Source organism: Pseudophryne corroboree, chromosome 5, assembly GCF_028390025.1.
Source record: "Pseudophryne corroboree isolate aPseCor3 chromosome 5, aPseCor3.hap2, whole genome shotgun sequence".
Lineage (NCBI taxonomy): Eukaryota > Metazoa > Chordata > Amphibia > Anura > Myobatrachidae > Pseudophryne > Pseudophryne corroboree.
Window position 1 is genome coordinate 131,880,955 of NC_086448.1, and position 20,789 is coordinate 131,901,743.

Consider the following 20,789-nt stretch of genomic DNA (forward strand, 5'->3'; position numbering starts at 1 on the left):
CACCCAAGGCGTTACCAGCGCGTCCACAGCTATTGCCTGCGGGTCTCTTGACCTGGCGCAATACCTGTCCAGTTTTTTGTTGAGGCGAGACGCCATCATGTCCACCATTGGTCTTTCCCAACGGGTTACAAGCATGTGGAAAACTTCTGGATGAAGTCCCCACTCTCCCGGGTGAAGGTCGTGTCTGCTGAGGAAGTCTGCTTCCCAGTTGTCCACTCCCGGGATGAACACTGCTGACAGTGCCATCACATGATTCTCCGCCCAGCGAAGAATCCTCGCAGCTTCTGCCATTGCACTCCTGCTTCTTGTACCGCCCTGTCTGTTTACATGGGCGACTGCCGTGATGTTGTCCGACTGGATCAACACCGGTTTTCCTAGAAGCAGAGGTTCTGCCTGACTTAGAGCATTGTAGATTGCTCTTAGTTCCAGAATGTTTATGTGAAGAGACATCTCCAGGCTCGACCACACGCCCTGGAAGTTCCTTCCTTGTGTGACTGCTCCCCAGCCTCTCAGGCTGGCGTCCGTGGTCACCAGGATCCAATCCTGTATGCCGAATCTGCGGCCCTCCAATAGATGAGCGCTCTGCAACCACCACAGAAGAGATACCCTTGTCCTTGGAGACAGGGTTATCCGCCGGTGCATCTGAAGATGCGACCCTGACCATTTGTCGAGCAGATCCCTCTGGAAAATTCTTGCGTGGAATCTGCCGAATGGAATTGCTTCGTAAGAAGCCACCATTTTTCCCAGGACTCTTGTGCATTGATGTACAGACACCTTTCCTGGCTTTAGGAGGTTCCTGACAAGTTCGGATAACTCCTTGGCTTTTTCCTCCGGGAGAAATACCTTTTTCTGAACCGTGTCCAGAATCATCCCTAGGAACAGCAGACGTGTTGTCGGAATTAACTGGGATTTTGGAATATTCAAAATCCACCCGTGCTGTTTTAGCACTTCTTGAGACAGTGCTACTCCCATCTCTAGCTGTTCTCTTGACCTTGCCCTTATCAGGAGATCGTCCAAGTATGGGATAATTAACACGCCTTTTCTTCGAAGAAGAATCATCATCTCGGCCATTACTTTGGTAAAGACCCGAGGTGCCGTGGACAATCCAAACGGCAGCGTCTGAAACCGATAGTGACAGTTTTGTACGACGAACCTGAGGTACCCCTGGTGTGAGGGGTAAATTGGGACGTGGAGATACGCATCCTTGATGTCCAAGGATACCCTAAAGTCCCCTTCTTCCAGGTTCGCTATCACCGCTCTGAGTGACTCCATCTTGAACTTGAACTTTTTTATGTACAGGTTCAGGGATTTCAGATTTAGAATAGGTCTTACCGAGCCGTCCGGCTTCGGTACCACAAATAGAGTGGAATAATACCCCTTTCCCTGTTGTAAAAGGGGTACTTTGACTATCACCTGCTGAGAGTACAGCTTGTGAATGGCTTCCAAGACCGTCACCCTGTCGGAGGGGGACGTTGGTAAAGCAGACTTCAGGAAACGGCGAGGTGGAGACGTCTCTAGTTCTAACCTGTACCCCTGAGATATTATCTGCAGGATCCAGGGATCTACCTGCGAGTGAGCCCACTGCGCGCTGAAATTCTTGAGACGACCCCCCACCGCCCCCGAGTCCGCTTGAGAAGCCCCAGCGTCATGCTGAGGCTTTTGTAGAAGCGGGGGAGGGCTTCTGTTCCTGGGAAGGAGCTGCCTGTTGCCGTCTCTTCCCCTTTCCTCTGCCTCGTGGCAGATATGAATATCCCTTTGCTCTCTTGTTTTTAAAGGAACGAAAGGGCTGCGGTTGAAAAGTCGGTGTCTTTTTCTGTTGGGGAGTGACTTGAGGTAAAAAGGTGGATTTCCCGGCTGTAGCCGTGGCCACCAAATCCGATAAACCGACTCCAAATAACTCCTCCCCTTTATACGGCAAAACTTCCATATGCCGTTTTGAGTCCGCATCGCCTGACCACTGTCGCGTCCATAAACTTCTTCTGGCCGAAATGGACATAGCACTTACCCGTGATGCCAGCGTGCAGATATCCCTCTGTGCATCACGCATATAAAGAAATGCATCCTTTATTTGCTCCAAAGACAGTAAAACATTGTCCCTATCCAGGGTATCAATATTTTCAATCAGGGACTCTGACCAAGCTACTCCAGCACTGCACATCCAGGCTGTCGCTATAGCTGGTCGTAGTATAACACCTGTATGTGTGTATATACTTTTTTGGATATTTTCCATCCTCCTATCTGCTGGATCTTTAAGTGCGGCCGTCTCAGGAGAGGGTAACGCCACTTGTTTTGATAAGCGTGTGAGCGCCTTGTCCACCCTAGGAGGTGTTTCCCAGCGCGCCCTAACCTCTGGCGGGAAAGGGTATAAAGCCAATAACTTCTTTGAAATTAGCATTTTTTTTATCGGGGGCAACCCACGCTTCATCACACACCTCATTTAATTCTTCTGATTCAGGAAAAACTATAGGTAGTTTTTTCACACCCCACATAATACCCTGTTTAGTGGTACCTGTAGTATCAGCTATATGTAACGCCTCCTTCATTGCCAAAATCATATAACGTGTGGCCCTACTGGAAAATACGGTTGATTCGTCACCGTCACCACTGGAATCAGTGCCTGTGTCTGGGTCTGTGTCGACCGACTGAGGCAAAGGGCGTTTTACAGCCCCTGACGGTGTTTGAGGCGCCTGGACAGGCACTAATTGATTGTCCGGCCGTCTCATGTCGTCAAACGACTGCTTTAGCGTGTTGACACTATCCCATAATTCCATAAATAAAGGCATCCATTCTGGTGTCGACCCCCTAGGAGGTGACATCCCCATATTTGGCAATTGCTCCGCCTCCACACCAATATCGTCCTCATACATGTCGACACACGCGTACCGACACACAGCAGACACACAGGGAATGCTCTAAACGAAGACAGGACCCCACTAGCCCTTTGGGGAGACAGAGGGAGAGTCTGCCAGCACACACCAAAAGCGCTATATATGACAGGGATAGCCTTATAATAAGTGCTCCCTATATAGCTGCTTTAAATATATATAATGCCACAATTTTGCCCCCCCTCTCTTGTTTTACCCTGTTTCTGTAGTGCAGTGCAGGGGAGAGACTGGGAGCCTTCCTGACCAGCGGAGCTGTGAGAGGAAAATGGCGCCGTGTGCTGAGGAGATAGGCCCCGCCCCTTTTTCGGCGGGCTCGTCTCCCGCTCTTCAATGGATTCAGGCAGGGGTTAAATATCTCCATATAGCCCCCGGAGGCTATATGTGAGGTATTTTATGCCTAAAAAAGGTTTCTCATTGCTGCCCAGGGCGCCCCCCCCCCAGCGCCCTGCACCCTCAGTGACTGCCGTGTGAAGTGTGCTGGGAGCAATGGCGCACAGCTGCAGTGCTGTGCGCTACCTTAAGAAGACTGAGGAGTCTTCTGCCGCCGATTCTGGACCACCTTCTGTCTTCAGCATCTGCAAGGGGGCCGGCGGCGCGGCTCCGGTGACCCATCCAGGCTGTACCTGTGATCGTCCCTCTGGAGCTTGATGTCCAGTAGCCAAGAAGCCAATCCATCCTGCACGCAGGTGAGTTGACTCCTTCTCCCCTAAGTCCCTCGCTGCAGTGATCCTGTTGCCAGCAGGAATCACTGTAAAATAAAAAACCTAGCTAAACTTTTTCTAAGCAGCTCTTTAGGAGAGCCACCTAGATTGCACCCTTCTCGGCCGGGCACAAAAACCTAACTGAGGCTTGGAGGAGGGTCATAGGGGGAGGAGCCAGTACACACCACATGGTTAAAAGCTTTACTTTTTGTGCCCTGTCTCCTGCGGAGCCGCTATTCCCCATGGTCCTTTCAGGAACCCCAGCATCCACTAGGACGATAGAGAAAATTCTGGTTAATAATCTCTAATTCCTACATAAGAGCAGAGTATCTGGGCTTGATACAAAATGACATACACAAAGGGTCCAATATGTGCCATTCCAGAAAGGCACATTGCAGTCATCAACATTGAATGGAGGTGCCCAGTAAGACTTGTGATGTTTTGCCTACCGTAATAGTCAGGTAGGCTAGACTGCATGCAGGATGTTGGCCAGACAGCATGCAGTGTTTAATTGGCCCCATAATGTCATGTCACTGACGGACAAGACCGTTGAATAGCTTTATATCTGAGGATTTCCATATCCACTACTTACAGAATATGGACTCTGGTGAGGTACACTTTTTATACTCTGGGATTTTTAAGGGTACATATACACAGATAGTTTCAACAGGATAAGGATACCTCAGGCACTTAAGGTGAATACACGGTGCGATTCTGCCTATGTTGCATATTTGCACTATGTGATTTCCCTTGATCAGCCAGAAGCAAAACCCACCGATATTGACTGCCTGCAGTCTAGTTTTACTTGCGATGCCAGCCCCACGGAAGCACGCATCGGCATCGCAAGATGTATACACACGGTGCGATATGCACTATGTTTACTACCGATATGGACTACACTAGTCGGTATCGGTAGTTAAAAATCACACTGTGTGTATGCCCCTTTAAATTATTTTCATGTACAAAATAGAAAAATATTTTTTTTCTCCATTACATGTTCCACTATGATCTCATTAGCCTCAATTAAATTCTATGGGCAAGACTCAAATCTTCCCAAACCCCCTCCTTCCCTCCCCCGGTAATATTCTACTGTTGCTGCAGACAGGCGCATTTTAGCTCAAACGGATCTTTTCATGCTTGCGCACATTAGTTGGGTTTAGGTGCTTTACGAGCCTATACCAGAGTGTAACGGGCATAATCAGCTCGATAAGTGGGGACATTACACTATCGCCCCGCTATCTCCCGTCACTTCAATAGGAGATAGGGGGGAATTCAAATGTTATAGAACCCCCTAAGTTAAATAGCGCCAGGAATTTGCTCCCGGAGTTAATCAATACAGCACAATGGTAAATTGGAGAATGCCTGTTCTCCCAGACTAAACAGTGTTTTATCGGGAGAACCGGCATTCTCCAACTTAAGTGCCTGGCACAATGCCGTTTCTGCCGCACTAAGAGCACTTTTGTCGGATGTGTGTTCGCAACCCTCCGGGGGTGTGAGAAGAAATCCAGTCGTTGGGTGTCTGCGTGCTGTATTGAATAGCCCAGGGAGCTAATTTCCAGCGCTGTTCAACTCTTAGAATTGAATAGAGCCCATTGAGGCAATTTTGAAACCATCCAGATCAAGTGTAACGAGTCTGAATCATTTTAGTATAAGATTAGTGTGGGTGCTGCACTATGCTTACATCAAAACGAAGATCCTGCATGGCTATTTTCATTACATCTCATCTGGCTTGACAGAATGCTTATATTGTACAAGGTTAACAATGGCCGAATCTAAATTTTTTTCCTAAATAGGGTATCAATAAATAGATCAGCAGTTTAAATGTCAGCCCAAATAAAAAGTCATCACTCAAAGTAGAAAATTAAGCTACTTATGACAAACTGTCGCAATCTTTGTACATTTAAATCTGTGCCAAGCAAACAAAATTTGACAGCAAATAAGAACCACTTGGCCCATCTAGTCTGCCCATGAATTTAAATCTGGTGAGTAGTGGAGCGGGGACGGGGTTTGAGCGGCGTCTGCCTCCCCAGCATCCTCAGGTTGTTGGGAGCAGGCAAATCCAACAGTCGGATTTAGCCACTCATTGGGGTGGATTCAATTCGGCAACAGCTATTCAATATAGCGACGACTTACCCTCAATTGTCGGGAATTCTTCTCTCATCCCGGGGAATGAGAGAAGAAACCTGACAAAAGTGATGCCGCACGGCCGGCGCGAAGCTGATTCTGTCGGGAATCAGCATCGCCACGGGTAGTTAAGTTGGAGAATGCCCATTCTCCCGACAAAACTACCTGTTAAGTCGGCGAGAACGGGCCATCGCCGACTTAACTGGAGCTGAATTGAACAGCGTCGGGAGCTAATTCCCGGCGCTATTCAACTGTTGCCGAATTGAAATAGACCCCAATGAGTGCTTTGGATACTTGTCTAAAATTAAGGGAGTTTTATTGAATTGAAGGCAAATTGAATAGCGCCAAGAAGGTGGTCACTGCGCTATTCAATTCAGCATGCTACTTTATCAGATACTGGTGCCTTAAATAGGGTGTTCTGGCACAAGAATGGGCATTCTCCAACCTAAGTGCCACGCCGCAATACTGTTTGCACCACGCTAGGACACAACAGCATTCTGCCACTAGTTTTGTCAGATTTCTAGCAGAGCAGAAATCCACTTTTGAATTTTCGTTCACTTGAATCAATTACAAGGTGAGATTTTAAAACTGATCTAAAACATAAGATCAGCAACATTCCTGTTTTACTGTATCTGTATGGTCACAGAATACTACAATACAAGATAAATGTACGAAAGTTCAATCGCAACTACCATATTACTGATGCAGGAGCTCAGCCATGAAAATAAACCTTTACTTTACTGCAGCAATATACCTTAAACCCTCTTTATATCACCACCCCAGGTATACCTTTAACACTGGGCACACACCGGAGCAACAGGTATTCTTTCAGACATCAGAATGAATGACCGTGAGCCCATACTGTGTACACACTGGGACGGAACGATCATGTACCTGTCCTTCATTAGCAGAAACAAGGTCGCTAGCGATATTGCGAGGTTTGCTGGAGCGTGAGATTTGTGACTATGAAACGACAAATTGGCTTGACATAGCTACAGTATGTGCCCAGCTTAACTTTTAAATGCATTAAAACTCCAGCAACATACAGGCTACCAAGGCTAGTTTGAGCCAGCCTATAAAAGGCGCATGTTGTATCACTGCACACTGATCCAATTTAGAAATCAGCCATGGATTACAGTGAGTTTCCGCAATGCCCAGTGAAGAGCTCATTATAAAACACAACTGTCAACTTTCATAAGAAACTATATTAGATAAAAGGATATTCCTTTGAATATCTGCAAGTCTTGAGTTTAAAACGTAGAGAGATTATGGAGTATCCAATTAGAGGTGAAACATCGCCTTTTTCACACTTTTCAATGTTTCTCTGGGTTTTTTTTTAAATTTATTTATAGGCTATCGAATTTGGATCGCCCGTAAAAAAAAAACTAAGGCAGGTGAAACAAAATCCTGATAAGCCACGTCTCGCGCTGGCTTATCCGGGATAGTTAGATAGCCGCAGTAAATTACTGCAGCTAATTGGATATCCCTTCATAGTGTTCACTCTAAAAGTGAAAAGGGGCAGGGCGCCGGACTCCGGGGGCACACGAGCGCGTCCGAAATGGGGGTGCGGCCACGCAAATAAGGGGACGTGGCCACGCCTCCGTCATTTTAAGGGGCGGTGCGGCCCACAGACGCTACTATAGAGAGCGTCTGTGGCCGGCGACATCACTGTTGGGGGCGTGCCCAGCACCTCCGTCGGTGCTGGGCTTCCCCCAGCCCTCTCCCAATGCGTGAATGGATGCCGCGCGCATGCGCACGGCATCTATACACGCCGGGAGGGCAGGGAGCGGGCGGCTGTTCTAGCAGGGCGCCGCAAAAGGGGCAGGGCGGGTTTTGCCTGGTAAAAAACGGGCAGGGCGCGGTGCCCTGCTAAAACAGCCTAGAGTGAACACTATCCCTTCATATATCAAACTGGGTACACACTGATTTTTTGCACTATATCGCACACTATCTGGCTAGAGTGCAATATATTGCACCGTGTGTATGCACTACATTGTATGCAATATAGTGTGGTGCACGCTCCCCGCGTGTCAGATCCGATGTTCTATATTGGATGAACATGGAGCTCAATTTTAGCTAAAATAGTGTACTATCTAGTCCATATTGTACCGTGTGTATGTTAATGTACGATATTGTATCCAATTTGTCATCACAAAGGTGCATACACAAAAATCTGACAAACGATGTGGCCGCTCCCTATCGATGGGAACAACCAATCATTCATATTGTTCCGTGTATAAACATTGACGAGTGCACCTGCAGTGCGCAGTCAGCACCCCCCCCCCCCCCCCCCCCGATTCAGTCGCTGACTATGTTGAATGGTCACATACGTACCCAGCTTAAAGTGAGAAGCCATATCTTATGCTAAATCATATACTATATCTTAGGCTGTGTACACACTAGTACAATGTGCACCCCATGCGATATTGTATACAATTTCCTGACATACGATATTGGGCATACACACAAGGAGCACAAGGAGGAGGGTCCAGGCTAACATCAACTCCCTAAAATCATATGGTCTGTACACACTACAAAAAACCACACGATATTGCATGATCAAGGGTGCTTGCAGGTTTGTCTGATATTGCATGTCGAATGTGAGCCACGCATCATATCACAAATAGTGTGTACACACTATGCGATATTGTATGCAATACCTCATAGTGTGTATATGCACTATTTTGTTTGTTCTGGAGCTCAGGGAAATAATGTAGGATACCTTAACTTACCCAAAATCTTACAGTGTGTACTCACCTTTAGGTTAAAACCCAGAACTAAACTGTGCTCTACTCTTGGGTAAGTGGCTGCTTACACAAAACCTTCCTAGACATACTCCTTAGGGAGGGCTGTTCACCCACATGGCCATCCTATACGTATTTGTAGATGACCATGCTACAGTAAAAATACCAGGGGAGTACACACACACACACACACACACACACACACACACACAAACACACACACCTGGTGAGCTCATTACCCCTCACATGCTTTATTTGCCCAGAGAGCCTACAAAGTCACCTATACATACCCAACGAAGTCCACACAGTGTTTTCCTACACATATTGCACACTTAGGAAGCTCACACACAACCCCCCTATACATACTTCACACCCAGGGAGCATTCACGCAGTCCTCTTCTATATATTAAACACACAGAGCAACACTATACATTACATACCCATGTATCTCACACACAGATCCCCCCCCCCATACATACATACATACATACATACTAGCACACTTGGCGCTTGCACACACACATCCCATACATATTATATAAACAGAGCAACCCTATATGTTACATACCCATGGACCTCACACATGCTACACACCCGGGGAGCTTGGGAACACACACAACCCCATATACATATAACACTTCCAGGGAGCTTACACAGTTATCGTCTACATATCACACACACCAGCCCCCTCCTATAAGTTACATACCCTCGGCTCTCTCTCACAGTGCCCCCCATATACATATTAGATACTTGGGTGCACACACACCACTCCCCCAGCCATTTACGTAATATACACAAAGGGAGCTTGGGCACACGCACACCTTCTACATTTCACATACACAAAAGCAATCCTAAACGTTACATACCCACGGATCTCTCACATACATACTACAAACACACAACCCTCATACTTATTATATACCTGGGGAGCTTACACACAGTTATCGTCTACATATTACACACACTGAGCAACCCCCTCCCCCCCATACACTACATAGCCACTGCTCTCTCACACACCGAGGGCCCCCCCATATATATTGCGCACCCATGGAAGTTAAGCACACACAGAGCCCTCATATACACATTACACACCCGGGGAGCTTGCACAGAGCCCCCATATACATATTACATGTGCGGTGAGCTTGCACGCATACAGATCACTGCTTTACATATTATACACCTTGAGAGCCCACACAAATTCCCCTATCCACACCCGGGGAGCATTCACACAGCCCTCATATATACATTACAAACCTGGGGAGCACGTGTACTGCCCCAATAAGCACACACAGCACCCCCTATACCAACACGGGGAGCACACACACAGCCCCCTATACACACACACCCGGGCAACGCGCGCGCACACAGCCCCTATACACACACCCGGGCAACGCGCGCACACACAGCCCCCTATATACACACCCGGGCAATGTGCACACACACAGCCCCCTATACCCCCCCCCCCCCCCCCCCTATACACACGCAGCCTCCAATACACACCCAGGGAACTCACAGCCCTCTATACACACCCAGGGAACGCGCACATACAGCGCCCCCTATACACACCCAGGGAACACACACAGCCCTCTATACACACACCCCTCTATATACACCCAGGAAGCACGCACACACAGCCCCCAATATACACCCGGGAAGCGCACGCACACACAGCCCTCAATGTACACCCGGGAAGCGCGCACACAGCCCCCAATATACACCCAGGAAGCACACGCACACAGCCCCCAATATACACCCAGGAAGCGCGCGCACACACAGCCCCCAATATACACCCGGGAAGCGCACGCGCGCACACACAGCCCCCAATATACACCCGGGAAGCGCGCACACACAGCCCCCAATATACACCCGGGAAGCGCGCGCATAGACAGCCCCCAATATACACACGGGAAGCGCGCGCATAGACACAGCCCCCAATATACACCCGGGAAGCGCGCGTGCACACACAGCCCCAAATACACACCCGGGAAGCGCGCGTGCACACACAGCCCCCAATATACACCCGGGAAGCGCGCGTGCACACACAGCCCCCAATATACACCCGGGAAGCGTGCGCGCACAGCCCCCAATATACACCCGGGAAGCGCGCGCACACAGCCCCCAATATACACCCGGGAAGCGCACGCACACAGTCCCCAATATACACCCGGGGAGCGCGTGCGCACACACACAGCGCCCAATATACACCCGGGAAGCGTGCATACACAGCCCCCAATATACACCCGGGAAGCGCGCGCGCGCACGGCCCCCAATATACACCCGGGAAGCGCGCGCACACAACCCCCCCCAATATACATCCGGGAAGCGCGCGTGCGCACACACAGCGCCCCCAATATACACCCGGGAAGCGCACACACACACAGCCCCCAATATACACCCGGGAAGCACGCACACAGCCCCCAATATACACCCGGAAGCGCGCGCGCACAAACACAGCCCTCAATATACACCCGGGTAGCGCACACAGCCCTTATATATACCCAGGAAGCACACCCCCCCCCCTATACACACAGCCGGGGAACGCACAAACACAGCCCCCTATACACACCCCGGTACCACGCACACACAGCCCCCTATACACACCCTGGTAGCGCACACACACAGCCCCCTATACACACCCTGGTAGCGAACACACACAGCCCCCTATACACACCCTGGTAGCGCACACACACAGCCCCCTATATATACCCTGGAAGCGCACACACACAGCCCCCTATATATACCCTGGTAGCGCACACACACAGCCCCCTATATATACCCTGGTAGCGCACACACACAGCCCCCTATATATACCCTGGTAGCGCACACACACAACCCCCTATATATACCCTGGTAGCGCACACACACAGCCCCCTATATATACCCTGGTAGCGCGCACACACAGCCCCCTATATATACCCTGGTAGCGCACACACACAGCCCCCTATATATACCCTGGTAGCGCACACACACAGCCCCCTATATATACCCTGGTAGCGCGCACACACAGCCCCCTATATATACCCTGGTAGCGCGCACACACAGCCCCCTATATATACCCTGGTAGCGCGCACACAGCCCCCTATATATACCCTGGTAGCGCACACACAGCCCCCTATATATACCCTGGTAGCGCACACACAGCCCCCTATATATACCCTGGTAGCGCACACACACAGCCCCCTATATATACCCTGGTAGCGCACACACAGCACCCTATATATACCCTGGAAGCGCGCACACACATCCCCCTCTATATACCCTGGAAGCGCACACACAGCCCAATATACACCCGGGAAGCGTGAACACAGCCCCCAATATACACCCAGGAAGCGCGCGCGCAGCCCCCAATATACACCCGGGAAGCGCGCGCGCAGCCCCCAATATACACCCGGGAAGTGCATGCGCGCACACAACCCCCCCCAATATACACCTGGGAAGCGCGCGAGCGCGCACACACACACAGCCCCCAATATACACCCGGGAAGCACGCGCGCACACAGCCCCCAATATACACCCGGGCAGCGCGCGCACAGCCCTTATATATACCCAGAAAGCACACACCCTATACACACAGCCGGGGAACGCACACACACAGCCCCCTATATACACCCCGGTACCGCGCACACACACAGCCCCCTATACACACCCTGGCAGCGCGCACACACAGCCCCCTATACATACCCTGGTAGCGCGCACACAGCCCCCTATACATACCCTGGTAGCGCGCACACAGCCCCCTATACATACCCTGGTAGCGCGCACACAAAGCCCCCTATATATACCCTGGAAGCGCGCACACACAGCCCCCTATATATACACCCTGGAAGCGCGCACACACAGCCCCCTATATATACACCCTGGAAGCGCGCACACACAGCCCCCTATATATACACCCTGGAAACACACACACACACAGCCCCCTATATATACACCCTGGAAGCACACACACACAGCCCCCTATATATACACCCTGGAAGCACACACACAGCCCCCTATATATACCCTGGAAGCACACACAGCCCCCTATATATACATCCTGGAAGCACACACACGCAGCCGCCTATATATACCCTGGAAACACACACACAGCCCCCTATATATACACCCTGGAAGCACACACACACAGCCCCCTATATATACACCCTGGAAGCACACACACACACACAGCCCCCTATATATACACCCTGGAAGCACACACACAGCCCCCTATATATACACCCTGGAAGCACACACACACACACACACACAGCCCCCTATATATACACCCTGGAAGCACACACACACACACACACACACACACACAGCCCCCTATATATACACCCTGGAAGCACACACACACAGCCCCCTATATATACACCCTGGAAGCACACACACAGCCCCCTATATATACACCCTGGAAGCACACACACACAGCCCCCTATATATACACCCTGGAAGCACACACACACAGCCCCCTATATATACACCCTGGAAGCACACACACACACACAGCCCCCTATATATACACCCTGGAAGCACACACACACACAGCCCCCTATATATACACCCTGGAAGCACACACACACACACAGCCCCCTATATATACACCCTGGAAGCACACACACACACACAGCCCCCTATATATACACCCTGGAAGCACACACACACACACAGCCCCCTATATATACACCCTGGAAGCACACACACACACACACAGCCCCCTATATATACACACCCTGGAAGCACACACACACACACACACAGCCCCCTATATATACACCCTGGAAGCACACACACAGCCCCCTATATATACACCCTGGAAGCACACACACACACAGCCCCCTATATATACACCCTGGAAGCACACACACACACAGCCCCCTATATATACACCCTGGAAGCACACACACACACAGCCCCCTATATATACACCCTGGAAGCACACACACACACACACACAGCCCCCTATATATACACCCTGGAAGCACACACACACAGCCCCCTATATATACACCCTGGAAGCACACACACACACACAGCCCCCTATATATACACCCTGGAAGCACACACACACAGCCCCCTATATATACACCCTGGAAACACACACACAGCCCCCTATATATACCCTGGAAGCACACACAGCCCCCTATATATACATCCTGGAAGCACACACACACGCAGCCGCCTATATATACCCTGGAAACACACACACAGCCCCCTATATATACCCTGGAAGCACACACACAGCCCCTATATATAGCCGGGAAAAACACACACAGCCCCCTATATATACACATCCTGGAAGCACACACGCAGCCCCCTATATATACCCTGGAAACACACACAGCCCCCTATATATACCCTGGAAGCACACACACAGCACCTATATATAGCCGGGAAACACACAGCCCCTATATACACCCAGGGAGAACACATACACAGCCCTCTATACCGGGGGGAGCGCCGCCTGTCTAGCCGGAGCCATCTTCTCCCAGACAGACAATACCGCCGCCTCCAGATCCTCAGCACGGTGCCGTCGCCATGCCGGTTACCGCATACATCCACCGCACCGGTCACAGCATCCCTCCACTCAACCCATGCGGCCGTGACACTAGAGAAACACACCCGGAGTGTAATGTCGGAGCACTCCGGATACTTACTCTGCCCTCGAAGTTATTCCCCTCCGTGTCACTCATGGCTGCCACTCTAACGTCACCGGTGTCTGGCTAGGAAACGAACAAGCAATCAATCGGCGGCTGCTCCCTCCAGCGGTCGCGGCGTCCTCGCTATTCTGTACGCGGCGTCCCACAGCCCGTTCTCTCCGCTGCCAAACACCTCACAAAATGGCGCCGGCTTCCTCTTGTGGCGGTTGATAAGGGAGAGGCGGAGAGGGGCGGGGCCAGAGCAGACAATGGCGCCCAATGTGCGGCAGCCTGCAGCTGCGAGAGAGAGTAGAGGTAACGCACCGCTGCGCTGCCAGTGTGTGTGTTACCCTGTCTGCTGTATGCGTACATCATACGCGCCGGCCTGGCTGGGGGTAGAGGCAGGAGAGGTGCCCTGGCCGGGCGCGGCCTGCACTAGTGTGGGCCTGTGGGGGGGTATTTGTTCCCCCCAGCCACTCAGTGGCTGCTGCCTCCACCTACCGAGCCCCCATCCTCCCATAAGTCACATGAGGAAAGGGTTCATGAGGGCAGAACTGGGTAAAAGTAGTAAAAGGGGAAAATTTTAAATGAAATCAAATGTATTTTGTTATGTACAATTTAGTTTGTATTATCTCACCATCAGACAGTCTGCCGCGGTGGTAAATAGTTTTGAACTTCAGCTGTGTAGCACAGGCTCAATCGGTGACCATCAAGCCCCCCTCCCCAAGAAATAAGGGACCACTTAATTGAATGATAAAAATAAGATTTTACTCACCGGTAAATCTATTTCTCTGACGTCCTAGTGGATGCTGGGAACTCCGTAAGGACCATGGGGAATAGCGGGCTCCGAAGGAGGCTGGGCACTCTAGAAAGATTTATGACTACCTGGTGTGCACTGGCTCCTCCCACTATGACCCTCCTCCAAGCCTCAGTTAGATTTTGTGCCCGGCCGAGGTTGGATGCACACTAGGGGCTCTCCTGAGCCCTTAGAAAGAAAGTATAGATTTAGGTTTTTTATTTTTAGTGAGACCTGCTGGCAACAGGCTCACTGCAGCGAGGGACTAAGGGGAGAAGAAGCAAACTCGCCTGCTTGCAGACAGATTGGGCTTCTTAGGCTACTGGACACCATTAGCTCCAGAGGGATCGACCGCAGGCCCAGTCCTTGGTGTTCGGTCCCGGAGCCGCGCCGCCGTCCCCCTTACAGAGCCAGAAGCAAGAAGAGGTCCGGAAAAATCGGCGGCAGAAGACATCAGTCTTCTCCAAGGTAGCGCACAGCACTGCAGCTGTGCGCCATTGCTCCTCACACACACTTCACACTCCGGTCACTGAGGGTGCAGGGCGCTGGGGGGGGGCGCCCTGAGAAGCAATTATAACACCTTGGCTGGCAAAAATACCACAATATATAGCCCTAGAGGCTATATATGTGGAAAATACCCCTGCCAGAATCCAGAAAAAAGCGCGAGAATAGGCCGCGGAAAAGGGGCGGAGCTATCTCCTGCAGCACACTGGCGCCATTTCTCCTTCACAGATCCGCTGGAAGGAAGCTCCCTGGCTCTCCCCTGCAGTCTACACTACAGAAAAGGGTAAAAAAAGAGAGGGGGGGCACAAAATTTAGGTGCTGTATAAATTATATGGAAAAAGCAGCTATAGGGGACATAACTCAGTTAGTCCCTGCATTATATAGCGCTCTGGTGTGTGCTGGCATACTCTCACTCTGTCCCCCCAAAGGGCTTTTGTGGGTCCTGTCCTCTGTTGGAGCATTCCCTGTGTGTGTGCGGTGTGTCGGTACGGCTGTGTCGACATGTTTGATGAGGATAATGATGTGGAGACGGAGCAGATGCCTTTAGAAGGGATGTCACCCCCTGCGGGGCAGACACCTGAGTGGTTGAGCTTATGGAAGGAAATGAGTGCACGTATAGACTCCTTACATAAGAAATTTGACGACATGCCAAATGTGGGACAGCCGACTTCTCAGCTCGTGCCAGTCCAGGCGTCGCACGGGTCTTCAGGGGCTCTAAAACGCCCGCTACCTCAGACCGCAGACCCAGATGTCGACACGGATACTGACACCAGTGTCGACGACGATGAGTCTAACCTGATGCCCACTAAGGCCATTCACTGCATGATTGAGGCAATGAAAGAGGTGTTACACATTTCTGATATAAATACAGGTACCACTAAAAAGGGTACAGGTTGAGTATCCATTATCCAAAATGCTTGGGACCAGAAGTATTTTGGATATCGGATTTTTCCGTATTTTGGAATAATTGCATACCATAATGAGATATCATGGTGATGGGACCTAGGTCTAAGCACAGAATGCATTTATGTTTCATATATAACTTATACACACAGCCTGAAATTCATTTTAGCCAATATTGTTTTATAACTTTGTGCATTAAACAAAGTGTGTGTACAGTCACACAATTCATTTATGTTTCATATACACCTTATACACACAGCCTGAGGGTCTTATAATACAATATTTTTAATAACTGTGTATTTAACAAAGTTTGTGTACATTGAGCCATCAGAAAACAAAGGTTTCACTATCTCACTCTCACTCCAAAAATTCCGTATTTCGGAATATTCCGTATTTCGGAATATTTGGATATGGGATACTCAACCTGTATTATGTTTGGAGAGAAAAAACTACCCGTAGTTTTTCCCCCATCAGATGAATTAAATGAAGTGTGTGAAGAAGCGTGGGCTTTCCCTGATAAAAAATTGGGAATTCCTAAGAAGGTACTAATGGCGTTCCCTTTCCCGCTAGAGGATAGGTCACGTTGGGAAACACCTCCTAGGGTGGATAAAGCGCTCACACGTTTGTCTAAAAAGGTGGCACTACCGTCTCCGGATACGGCGCCCTCAAGGAACCTGCTGATAGAAAGCAGGAGGCGATCCTGAAGTCTGTATATACACACTCAGGCATTATACTTAGGCCAGCTATTGCGTCAGCTTGGATGTGCAGTGCTGCCGCTGCGTGGTCAGATAAACTGTCAGAAAATATTGACACATTAGACAGAGACACGATCCTGTTAACCATAGACCATATAAAAGACTCAGTCTTATATATGAGAGATGCACAGAGGGAAATCTGCCGACTGGCATCTAAAGTTAGTGCATTGTCCATTTCTGCTAAGAGAGGCTTATGGACTCGCCAGTGGACAGGAGATGCAGATTCTAAAAGGCACATGGAAGTGTTGCCATATAAAGGTGAGGAATTATTTGGGGATGGTCTCTCGGACCTAGTTTCCACAGCAACGTCTGGGAAGTCAGCATTTTTACCCCATGTCCCCTCACAGCCTAAGAAGGCGCCGTTTTATCAGGTTCAGTCCTTTCGGACCCAGAGAAACAGGCGTGGAAAAGGCGGGTCTTTTCTATCCAGAGGCAGAGGTAGGGGAAAAAGGCTGCAACAAACAGCAGGTTCCCAGGAGCAAAAGTCCTCCCCCGCTTCTTCTGCCAAGTCCGCCGCATGACGGTGGGGCTCCACAGGCGGAGCCTGGTACAGTGGGGGGCCGCCTCAAGAATTTCAGCGATCAGTGGGCTCGCTCACAGGTGGATCCCTGGATCCTTCAAATAGTATCTCAGGGGTACAAACTGGAATTCGAGGCGTCTCCACCCCACCGGTTCCTAAAATCTGCCTTGCCGATTGCTCCCTCAGACAGGGAGGCGGTGCTAGCGGCAATTCACAAGCTGTATTCCCAGCAGGTGATAATCAAGGTACCCCTACTTCAACAAGGCCGGGGTTACTATTCCACACTATTTGTGGTACCGAAACCGGACGGTTCGGTGAGACCCATTTTAAATTTGAAATCCTTGAACACATACATAAGTTCAAGATGGAATCGCTCAGGGCGGTTATTGCGAGCCTGGAAGAGGGGGATTACATGGTATCCCTGGACATCAAGGATGCTTACTTGCATGTCCCCATTTACCATCCTCACCAGGAGTACCTCAGATTTGTGGTACAGGATTGCCATTACCAATTCCAGACGCTGCCGTTTGGACTGTCCACGGCACCGAGGGTATTTACCAAGGTGATGGCGGAAATGATGATACTCCTTCGAAAAAAGGGAGTTTTAATTATCCCGTACTTGGACGATCTCCTAATAAAAGCGAGGTCCAAGGAACAGTTGTTAGTGGGAGTAGCACTATCTCAGGAGGTGCTGCACCAGCACGGCTGGATTCTGAATATCCCGAAGTCACAGCTGGTTCCGACGACACGGCTACTGTTCCTGGGTATGATTCTGGATACAGTCCAGAAAATAGTGTTTCTCCCGGAGGAGAAAGCCAGGGAGTTGTCATCTCTAGTCAGAGACCTCCTGAAACTAAAACAGGTATCAGTGCATCGCTGCACGCGGGTCCTGGGAAAGATGGTGGCTTCTTACGAAGCAATTCCCTTCGGCAGGTTCCATGCCAGAATCTTTCAGTGGGACCTGTTGGACCAGTGGTCCGGATCGCATCTTCAGATGCATCGCTTGATAACCCTGTCTCCAAGAACCAGGGTGTCTCTACTGTGGTGGCTGCAGAGTGCCCATCTTCTAGAGGGCCGCAGGTTCGGCATACAGGACTGGGTCCTGGTGACCACGGATGCCAGCCTTCGAGGCTGGGGGGCAGTCACACAGGGAAGAAACTTCCAAGGACTATGGTCGAGTCAGGAGACTTCCCTTCACATAAATATTCTGGAACTAAGGGCCATCTACAATGCCCTAAGTCAAGCAAAATCCCTGCTCCTGCACCAGCCGGTGCTGATCCAGTCAGACAACATCACGGCAGTCGCCCATGTAAATCGACAGGGCGGCACAAGAAGCAGGATGGCGATGGCAGAAGCCACAAGAATCCTCCGATGGGCGGAGAATCATGTACTAGCACTGTCAGCAGTGTTCATTCCGGGAGTGGACAACTGGGAAGCAGACTTCCTCAGCAGACACGACCTCCACCCGGGAGAGTGGGGACTTCATCCAGAAGTCTTCCAGATGCTGGTAAACCGTTGGGAAAAACCACAGGTGGACATGATGGCGTCCCGCCTCAACAAAAAGTTAAAAAGATATTGCGCCAGGTCAAGGGAACCTCAGGCGGTAGCTGTGGACGCTCTAGTGACACCGTGGGTGTACCAGTCGGTTTATGTGTTCCCTCCTCTGCCTCTCATACCAAAGGTATTGAGAATAATAAGAAAGCAAGGAGTAAACACAATTCTTGTGGTTCCGGATTGGCCAAGACGAACGTGGTACCCGGAACTTCAAGAGATGCTCTCAGAGGACCAGTGGCCTCTACCGCTCAGACAGGACCTGCTACAGCAGGGGCCCTGTCTGTTCCAAGACTTACCGCGGCTGCGTTTGACGGCATGGCGGTTGAACACCGGATCCTAAAGGAAAAGGGTATTCCGGAAGAAGTCATTCCTACGCTTATTAAGGCCAGGAAAGATGTTACGGCAAAGCATTATCACCGCATATGGCGGAAATATGTTGCATGGTGCGAGGCCAGAAAGGCCCCAACAGAGGAATTTCAACTAGGTCGATTTCTGCATTTCCTGCAAGCAGGAGTGAATATGGGCCTAAAACTAGGCTCCATTAAAGTACAGATCTCGGCTCTGTTGCTTTTCTTTCAAAAAGAACTAGCTTCAGTACCTGAAGTTCAGACATTTGTGAAAGGAGTGCTGCATATTCAGCCCCCGTTTGTGCCTCCTGTGGCACCTTGGGATCTCAACGTGATGTTGAGTTTCTTAAAATCACATTGGTTTGAGCCACTAAAAACCGTGGATATGAAATATCTCACGTGGAAAGTGGTCATGTTATTGGCCTTGGCTTCAGCCAGGCGAGTGTCAGAATTGGCGGCTTTATCATGTAAAAGCCCTTATCTGATTTTCCATATGGATAGGGCAGAATTGAGGACTCGTCCCCAATTTCTCCCTAAGGTGGTGTCAGCGTTTCACCTGAACCAGCCTATTGTGGTGCCTGCGGCTACTAAGGATTTGGAGGATTCCAAGTTGCTGGACGTTGTCAGGGCCCTGAAAATATATGTTTCCAGGACGGCTGGAGTCAGAAAATCTGACTCGCTGTTTATCCTGTATGCACCCAACAAGCTGGGTGCTCCTGCTTCTAAGCAGTCTATTGCTCGCTGGATTTGTAGTACAATTCAGCTTGCACATTCTGTGGCAGGCCTGCCACAGCCAAAATCTGTGAATGCCCATTCCACAAGGAAGGTGGGCTCATCTTGGCGGCTGCCCGAGGGGTCTCGGCTTTACAACTTTGCCGAGCAGCTACTTGGTCAGGGGCAAACACGTTTGCAAAATTCTACAAATTTGATACCCTGGCTGAGGAGGACCTGGAGTTCTCTCATTCGGTGCTGCAGAGTCATCCGCACTCTCCCGCCCGTTTGGGAGCTTTGGTATAATCCCCATGGTCCTTACGGAGTTCCCAGCATCCACTAGGACGTCAGAGAAAATAAGAATTTACTCACCGGTAATTCTATTTCTCGTAGTCCGTAGTGGATGCTGGGCGCCCATCCCAAGTGCGGATTGTCTGCAATACTTGTAAATAGTTATTGTTAACTAAAGGGTTATTGTTGAGCCATCTGTTGAGAGGCTCAGTTGTTTTCATACTGTCAAACTGGATATAGTATCACGAGTTGTACGGTGTGATTGGTGTGGCTGGTAAGAGTCTTACCCGGGATTCTAAATCCTTCCTTATTATGTCAGCTCGTCCGGGCACA

The 20,789-nt window shown here is 50.1% G+C and overlaps 1 protein-coding gene across 3 annotated transcripts in view; it reads right to left on the reverse strand.

The window, feature by feature from the left end:
* Positions 1 to 14,513, reverse strand: part of TRA2A (transformer 2 alpha homolog) — a 77,107-nt gene extending 62,594 nt beyond the window's left edge. For 2 of the 3 annotated variants that reach the window (XM_063921727.1, XM_063921726.1), the window contains exon 1: positions 14,094 to 14,507. In XM_063921727.1, the coding sequence (XP_063777797.1) occupies positions 14,094 to 14,129 (36 nt within the window). In that variant the 5' untranslated portion in view covers positions 14,130 to 14,507. Of the gene's footprint in view, positions 1 to 14,093 lie in introns of all 3 variants that reach the window. The other variant, XM_063921728.1, reaches the window with a different exon arrangement.
* Positions 14,514 to 20,789: the final 6,276 nt, after the last annotated feature.